Raw genomic sequence first — 9,210 nt, forward strand, 5'->3', positions numbered from 1 at the left:
ATCATTTTCTATGGCTGCTGGAACAAGTTACTGCAAATTACGTGACTTAAATCAACATAAATGTATTATTGGGTTGGCCAAAAAGTTTGTTTGGATTTTTCCATACGATGTTATGGAATTGACCAATACCTTCCTGTTTTGTAGGTCAGAAGTCCAACACAGATCTTAGATCAAAATTAAGCAGATCATGCTCCTTTCTGGAAGCTTTAAAGAAAAAAAAAATCTTCTTTTTTTCTTTTGATTTTTCCAGGTTCTAGAGGTTACATGTATTCCTTGGCTCAGGGACCCTTCCTCCATCTTCAACATCAGCAAATACAACTGATTTGCTGAAGGTCAAGTCCTTCTCACATCACCTCCCTCTTCTACTTTCAAGGACACTTGTCATGACATTGGGCCCACCTGGGTAACCCAGGGTCCGCTCCTTTTTTGAAGGTTAGATGATTATCAATATTAACTCCATACGCACTCTAATTCCCCTTTGTCTGGTACCCTAACATATTCACAGTTTCTGGGGATTAAGACATGAGCATATTTGGAGGGCCAGTACTTTGCCTATCACAGCTGGTTAGCTTGGGAAGATGACAAAAGGTTCTAAAGCAGGGGATGACATAGTAAGAGCTGGTTTTACACTGCTGCTCAAAGGTTGCGATCCTGTTAAAATGCAGATTCTAATACATTGGGTCTGTGAGTGGGACTGGAGAGTCTGCAGCTCGACAAAGTCCCCAGGTGATGCAGATACGGCGGGGCTGGTGGGTCACACCTAAGTGGAAAGAAGCTAGAAGACTCCTAAGGCTGCAATACGGGGGGAGGTGGAGACCGTGGAGGCCAGGAGACACACTTGCTTGCCTAAAACAGACGGGACAAGCTGGCAGTAAGACTCTACAGGGGGAAGGGGAGAAGCAGCTGGCTGACCCAACAGTGCGGGGCACTGCTGCAACTGCAAGGATTTAGCCTGAGTTTGTCACCCGCTCTTGGGCCCTGTTCTACAGAATGCAACGGTTATAACTTTTTAGGACTGGAAAAGCACCCCTCCAATCCTCCTTCACGGCAGGTACTCCATCCCTGGCGCATCTGTTGGACACAGCCCTTGAGCCCACCCCGCGTCGGCCCCTCCAGCACCACACCGTCAGCAGCAGCCTCATCACAGTGGGTGGCTGTGGGTGGTCTTCCAGCCCAGCTGGAGGTTCACAGAGACTCTGCTATGGTCCAGGGTTCCTAATGCTGGGTTTTCACTCAGATCTCCACAGTCCCAGGCTTTGAATGATTCTTTCATAAACGTGTTCAAATGCTCATTGTGTCCATTTGGTGCCATGTCAGACGCTGAGGAAACATGGATAAATAATGCTTCCTGCCCTCCAGGGACTCACAGCGATGTGGGAGCAGGAAGGAAAGGGGTACTGAACCGAACCAATCACAGGCCCCGTGCTTCCCTCATCATTCCTCACAGTGGGAATTACTGTCCCAACGGACAGACCCGGAACATGAGGGTAAGGGCGGGCACTCAGCAGGGGGTAGGGAGCCGAGACCTGAGCCCAGGGCAGCTCTGCCTCTCGGGTGTGTGACACCCACGGGTCAGACCCTTCCTTTCCAGGACTCAGGACTGCCACCTTTGGAAGGAAGTCACTGGACTGCATTGCTGGTTCTCAACTCTGGCCTCACTTTAGAATCACACCAACAACTTTTAAAACCTGCAGAAGACCAGACCCCAGACAAATTAAGAACCCTGGACGTGGGGAAGACTGCGCATCAGGGTCCAAGGTACAGCCAGGGTTGAGAACCACCAAAGTCCTTGTGACCTGAGCTCCTACATTCTAATTTCCTGAATAACCCTCTTCTCCTCCAGCCCTGCCAGAAGGCCCATGCCAAACTGATGAACAAATGGTAGGGAGGAGGAGGAAATCCCCAACACCGTTCAACTAAGGACAACTTGGAGCAGCGATGCTGGGCATTGTCCATTGCCCTGTTGTCATACTCTCCTTTCAGTGAGAAAAACAGCAGCAGTGGGCAACATGGAGTAAGCTAGGCAGGTATTCTCCTACACCATTGCAGGGAATATAAGTCACTATACCTTTAAAAAAAAAAAAAACACAATGAAAGACTTTGAAAAAAATTGGGCAAGCACCAGACCCAACAGTTTTAGGAGTTTGTGCTAAGAAATAATTACAGAAAAGGTCAAATACAGAGACACAAGAATAGGGTCATCACTGGGCTTCCTGGTGGCTCAGTGGTAAAGAATCTGCCTGCCAATGCAGGAGACACAGGTTCGATCTCTGGTCCAGGAAGGTCCCACATGCTGTGGAGCAACTAATTCTGTGTGCCATAGCTACTGAGTCTGTGCTCTAGAGCCCAGGAACCCCAACGGCTGAAACCTGTGCGTCCAGAGCCTGTGTTTTGCAACAAGAGAAGTCACTGCAATGAGAAGTCTGAGCACCGCATCTAGAGAGTAGCCCCCACTCTCCACAGCTAGAGAGACGCCCACGCAGAATGATGACCCAGTACAGCCAAAATAAATGGATAAAAATTAATATAAAAAATAAATGAAATTTTTAAAAAAGAATAGGGTTATCACAACAATGTTTATGGAAAGAACAACTGGAAACAGCCTAAAAGATTAAAAGAGACCTAGGTTAATTACGGGAAATCCACATAATGAAATACTATGTCAATTACAAAGGATTTAGGGAAGAATATTCAATGTTCCAGAGGAAGTGTCTAGATAATAGTTAAGGGGAAAAAACGTCAAGCAACAAAATACAATGTACAGAATGATCTATTCATGTTATAACATATGTGCATATTTAGGCACGGAAAATAAACTTGAAAAACAGTCCACAAATGTTAGCAGAGTTTATCTCTAAGTCACGAGATAACATGTGACCTTTTAAAACTCCTTTTTTTTCAACCTAGATTTGTACAGTGACTATTATTTTTATTATCAAAATATTTTAATGTTATTGAAAAATACAAATCTCTTCTTTCAAAGCTTGCTTACCTCCCTCCGCCTCCCCCACCTTCTGGTGTAAATGGACACCCCCACTTCAGTGGTGCAGCGGCTTGCTTGCATCCCCACTAGGACACTCAGGACAAGCTCCATAGCATTCCAGCCAGCGGCTGCACCCCGGTCTCTCCTACTAGATTATGAGCCCTCCAGAAAGGGCACAGGGTCCCACGTGGCTCTTTAGTCACCTCGCCACCCACCCCAGTGGGCCTTGGAGAGGGCAGGCGGCCAGGAAATACAGGAGAAAGACAGAAATCGACAGTAGCAGCTTGAACACAGAACAGAGTGACAGTTTCGAGGACCTCAGCAGACATTTACTTTGGGAGGAGATTAGTTGCAAAGACCTCCCAGCGGTGAAGCAGGCTTTTAAGCTGGGCCCTATGTGAGGCACTCAGTGACAGGAGGGGCGACTCCGGGAAAGACCGAGGCAGCACTGCTTTCTGCAGCCCAGATTCTAGCCAAGCTCTCCGAACTGAAAAAGGGCTCCCCCAACACCTGAAATCACTCAAGAGAGATGTGAAGGCCCTCAGAACAATTTTCTGCCCTGTCCAGTTCTTTAAGTCATCCATGTAACAAGGCAGGTAACAAGTGTGAGATGAACTGGACTGCATAAAGTTGGGTTGGGATGGATTGCACTGGGATCAGGTTGGGCTGAGTTGAGTTGATTCTGATTGGAGGTAAGGAGTGGGTTGTACTCACTGGGTGACCTAAGCCTCACGTGTTGCCTCATTAGATCTTGCCCAGAAAGAGGTCTGGGCCTTCTCCAGGGTCTGCTCTAACCCTATACTTTTTTTTTCTCTTGTAAAGGAGAGGAAGAAGGAGGTCAGTGAGCAAACTGGGCCCCTCCCAACACCTCTGACCCGTCTCAGCAAACTGCATGCTATATCAACAGCAATAACTCAGGCCCCACAACCTGCTCCTCTGACTGTGAAGTCTGAGTTGCTTATCTGTTCTCCTTACCACATATTAAGGTCTTAAACTGAATCTTATTGTAAGATTACCTCACTTTTAATAACACTCACCCACCCACCACCACTACAACACTCCCAGTATCCAATCATATCATGAGCAAATTATGTGATAAATCAGTCTATGCTAAGGATTTATGACTTAATGAAGGAGGAAGGGGTAACTTCCCTTGCCAGATTTTAAGACATATTACAAAACAATAATTATCAGGACCACGTGGAATTTTTAAAAAAAATAACACATATGCATAAGAATAGTATAAAGATTACACAAAAAATTCTATCATGTAAAGGAAAATTTTATAAGACAACCAGAAGCAATGCTATGATGGAAAAATAGCTTACATTTTAATTAGTATTTCAGGGACTCCTGGGTACCACTTTGAAAAAGAACTAACCTCAGCATACACTCTATGTAATCTATTTAATCAATGGTCCATTTTAAATGGATCAAGCTGTGGCCATTCAAGGAAAACTTGAAAATAAGCTCATATATTAAGCTAGCAGAGAAAGGTAAATGCACAGCTTTTGACAAAATAGACTTTCAGGTATGAGAGGGATAAGCTAGAAAATACATTGTTTACACAAATATATGTAATGGAAAAAAAGATAAAGAGCAAAGTAACATTAGGGTAAATTCCAGCCTAACTAGTTGTTAAAGTCATTAAATTAAACTAAAAGCCCTATAACGCGCCCTGATTACTCGGCCATGGCCACTCCACACACAGTTGGCAGAGCCGTGGGAAAATGGGGAGGACTTAGACACTAGAGGACGTGGCAAACGGGTGCATTCTCCCCAGACCACAGGCTGGACCTGCCCATTCCTCCGCTGTTTGAGTCACTGAGCACCTACTCTGTGCCAGGCCCAGTGCTAGGTTCTGAGATTCAGAATCTGGGCAAGGCCAGTCCCTGGCTCACAGAATCCCCATGTAGGAGGGGAGGCAGATGAGTAACCAGTGGTCATGGTCCAGCCTGGGAAGCCCTGTGACTGAGAGGTGGTGATGCATAGTGTTAGCCCAGAGCAGAGAGACTCAACACGCCTGGTAGAATAGGAGGGCTTCCCAGAGAGGAGTCCTAAAGGATGAATGAGGGGGTGCTAGGTGAACAAGGGGAAAGGCATTCTCAAAAAGGCACTGGCCCATGCAAAGACACAGAAGTGGGACACAAGGGGGACTTGGAGGCAAGAAGCATTACTCCATCCTCGGTGCACGGAGAAGCCAGCAAGAGCAATTAAACCAAGGAGCAACATGATTCAATCTGTATCTCAGAAAGACCCATCGAAATATGCATTAAGAACTATCCAACTAGTCTGTTATTTGATGGGCAAATCTGTTTGGGGAAATCTAGTTAAAGGAAATAATCCCAAAAGAAAACAAAGGGCATTTGTCTGAAGATGTTCCCAATAGCACTATTTATCATAATGATGAAATGGCCAAAGTCCAAGTAGCAGACTCTGGATGAATAAGGCATAATCCACACCCTCAAGGTGCTCTCATAGAAAAAAGAGTGAAATAAATATATTGTCAGCAGGGTGAGACAGTGGCTGGTGCTGGAAAGACAGACGGAGGGCTGTGGTGGCTTAGCGATGAGAAAGATCAGCTGGGGAGACCCAGGGAAGGCTCCCTGGGAGACGTGCTGTTTAAGCTGGGAGGTAGAATTAGACCCTAAAGAGAAACAGGGTCAGGAAGTGTACTCTAGACAGGGAGATTCATTCACATCTTGTGCTCAGTCAAGGAGACTACAAAATCCCAAATACACATGGGGAGCTGTGAGTGGTTCAGGGTGCCGGGGGTTTGCAGCCTCAACCTGCTTTAAAAAAGTTTTCAATCTGCTGTAAAACACATAAGGAGGACCTTATGCCACCACAGGCATTCCACACTTTAGAGAAAACCAAAAATTTAGCCAGCAGTTAAAATACGACAATCACTCATATTCATCACAACTTCTAATGGCATGTAGACAACAGAAACTCATTACAGGCTAGAGCACAGGTAAGCCAGGAGGCCAGGGATGTAAAATCCTAGGTGCGACTTTTATCCCCTTGTCCCTCACTCAGGAAAGCACATCAGCTGGCCACCAGCAAGAGTGAGAGGATTAGCGGGAAATCCTGAACCTGCCCTGATTAGCACTCAGAGTTTCTCCCAGAAAAGACCCACAAATGGCCAAGAAGCACACAAAGAGATGCTCAACATCATCAGTCACTAGGGAAACGCAAATCAAAACCACAGAAAGGTACCACTAAGATGGCTGTAGCCTAAAAAGCAGAAAGTAACAAGTGTTGGAAAGGATACGAAAAACTTGGAACCCTTGTACACTGCTGGTGGGAATGTGAAGTGGTTCGGCTACTATGGACAGCAGTTTAAGAGTTCCCTAAAATTTAAGCATGGAATTATGATATAACCCAGCAATCTCACTGTTGGGTATACAACGAAAATAATTGAAAACAAGTACTCAAGTCCTTGTACCCAAATGTCGCAAAACCACTAATCATAACAGCCAAAAGGCTGAAACAACAGAAGTGGCTCCATCAATGGAAGAATGGATAAACAAACTGCACTATATCCATACAATGGAACATTATTTGGTCAGAAAAAAATGAAGTACTATACATGCTACAACATCAATGAACCTCAAAAACATGCTGAGTGAAAGAAATCAGACACAAAAGGTCCATGTGTGGGGGACAAGGGGCCCATGACAAGGGTCTCTTTAAACAGGGTGGGCCAAGAAACCCTCGGAAGCTGAGAAGCCTTGGGACTTTGGACCTTGTTTCCTCATCTGAGCACAGTCCCAGTACCCAGCTCCTGGAGTGATTGTGAGGACTGGGTGAATGAAGTATGAACGTATCATACACACCTATGAAGTGGTTTACAAGCATTAGCCTCAATAAACTTCATGCAAGATTTGACCTGCAGAGGATATTCCACATCTGGGAAGATTCTCTCCAGAATCCCAGAGGGACATTGAATATTCCTCAATTACCCATCAATTACAAATAGCCCTCTCCAGGCCCTTTTCATCTCCTGAGGGCTTCCTGGCAGTCCCTTTTTACATTATGGATATTTACGGGAATTCCTCTGTGTTAGAAAAACAGCCCTGACCCGGCATTGAGGGAGCCAGCCTACAAATGCAGGAGGAGAAAGAAACACCAGTTTCTCCAGAACCTTCTCCATTTGGGGGATGGGGTTACAGCAAAGTTCACAAAAGACTACAGAATCTGAAGATGCCCTCTGCCACTGAGTTGGCAGTACCCTACATCACATGCAAAATTGCAACGTTCTGACATGGGCCACAGTGCTGAGAAGCCAAACCTGGGCTCCAGCTGCCCTCTGACCTGTAAGAAATGCCAGGCTGGACGCTCTGGCAGGAAAAGCTGCCATGGCCTTTGAGTCTTGCTCCCAAGGAGACACAGCCTGGGCTGTCCCAGCTTTCCCCTGGCACACAGAGAGTTAACCACAGCCTGCGAGGCAGTTCTGTTTCCTTCAAGGGACAGAGGTTGTCTCCCCCCACAGTCTCCCTGCACACTGCACAGTTACTCCTGTTGAGACTGTGCACTAATCTCCTAAATCCCAAAGCAGGCAGAGGCTACTATTTGGAGAGCAGGAGTCTCCTGCAAAACTGCATGGAGAAAGGGCTGAGCAGGGAAAGAAAAAGCCTAGAGACCTGGGCCCAAGAACAGTTCCGAAAGCCTGTCTCACCCTGAGTATCCTCTGCTGTCAAAATGTCTGCAATGCTTTCCAACGCAGCTACTGCAAGGATCAGCTTGTAGTTTCCATCACTTATTTCGTGCCATGGTGTGGAAAGCATATTATTTCTAATATCTCTTTTAATCTTCACAGCATCCCTAGCAGGAAAGGTGGTCTAAGTATTCCCCTTTTTCAGATGTGGAAAGTGAGGCACAGAGTAGTGAAATTCATTGTCCAATGGCACCTAACCCAGCCACACACCTTAGGCCAAAACTATTTTAACTCAGACTCTTACTTTTCATACAACCGACTTCCGGTCCTGGTGGGGAAAGAGAGGCCCAGGAACAGAAGGTACCAGATCCCCTGGTTCCCAGTCTATAGCTCTCCCCATCATCCACAGAGTCACTGCCCACGATGGATGGGGCTCTCCAGGTAACTCAGGGCTAAGTTAGGTATCAGAGCAATTCGGTCCCGTTATTTCTTGCGCGGCCAAGCGCCAGGTGGTGGCGGCCTGCTTCCGCACCTGTGTTCAGACGGGTCATCACATCTGCCCTGCAATGAGCCAACCGGCACGCACCACCTGAGCGCGGGCGCGGGGCGAGCTGGAGCGAAGTGTTCCAGCGGAGGCCGCTGGCACTCTTACTGGGCTTCCAAAGTCCCTCTGTGCCCAAGACTGACAGGGCTGCGCCTAGCTCAGACACCTCGGGTTCCAGGATGCTGCTCCACCCTCTTCGGCCGCCCGGGGACTTTTCCACCCCTCGAACCCCCTGCACCGCCTGGGGAAGCCGCAGCCGAACGGCCAGTGCGCCCCGAGCGGCGAGGACTCCCTTTTATGTCCAGGAATGAGGCGCGCACCGCAGCCGCTCCCGCCGCCAAGACCAGCTATTCTGGGGCGCGGAGGTTGCCGGTGCAGCGCTCGGGCCCGGCTGCTTACCTGTCGCGGAGCGGGTCCGAGTGACCCCGGGGAGAAGCGCGGAGGTGGAAAGCAGCAGAAGCAGGCGCCAGTACTGTGCGTCCCTCCTGCAAGAAGTGGTCGAGGGAGAAAAGGTGAGGCGGGCGGTAGGGGCCGGGGGGCTGGGGCGCGGGGCAGCGGGTCATACCTGGGCGCCATCCCGCAGTTTCGCGGGCCCCCGTGGGCACCGGGCAGCCGAGCTCCAAAGGACTTTGCGCGCGGGCCGCTCGTTCTTCCGCCGGGAACAAAGGCGGCGCTGGGCAGGGGTAGCAGCAGCGGCAGCGGCGGGCAGGATCCCAGCACTGCCCGCGTCCTGAGTCACCCGCGCTCTGAAACCCGACTCCGCCGCACCCAGCGCTCCCGCGCGCGCCGCGCCCCACCTCGGGCAGAGCCGCGCCCCACCTCGGGCAGTGCTGCAGCGGCGCACTCAAGCCCCGGGACTCCTGGCAACTACCGCCTGCCCACGCCCCTTTCCCCCTCGACGGATGCGCGCCCCCAGCCGCAGCTTCCACCCGGGCGGCCTTGGGTAACCAAGAAAAGCCCCGCGCCCGCGCTCGTCTGGGTCAGCGGGCAGCTCCCTCCCGCCCTCTAGTCTATCGGTGTCCG

At 49.0% G+C, this 9,210-nt stretch overlaps 1 protein-coding gene across 2 annotated transcripts in view; it reads right to left on the reverse strand.

Moving 5' to 3' along the window:
• Positions 1-9,210, reverse strand: part of COL15A1 (collagen type XV alpha 1 chain) — a 101,258-nt gene extending 92,048 nt beyond the window's left edge. The window contains exons 1-2 of one of the 2 annotated variants that reach the window (XM_043486402.1): positions 8,753-9,210; positions 8,587-8,672 (exon numbers count right to left, since the gene is read on the reverse strand). In XM_043486402.1, coding sequence (XP_043342337.1) covers positions 8,587-8,672; positions 8,753-8,763 — 97 coding nt within the window. In that variant the 5' untranslated portion in view covers positions 8,764-9,210. The remainder of the gene's footprint in view (positions 1-8,586; positions 8,673-8,752) is intronic. The other variant, XM_043486401.1, reaches the window with a different exon arrangement.

This window comes from Cervus canadensis, chromosome 14 (assembly GCF_019320065.1).
Source record: "Cervus canadensis isolate Bull #8, Minnesota chromosome 14, ASM1932006v1, whole genome shotgun sequence".
Taxonomy (NCBI): Eukaryota; Metazoa; Chordata; class Mammalia; order Artiodactyla; family Cervidae; genus Cervus; species Cervus canadensis.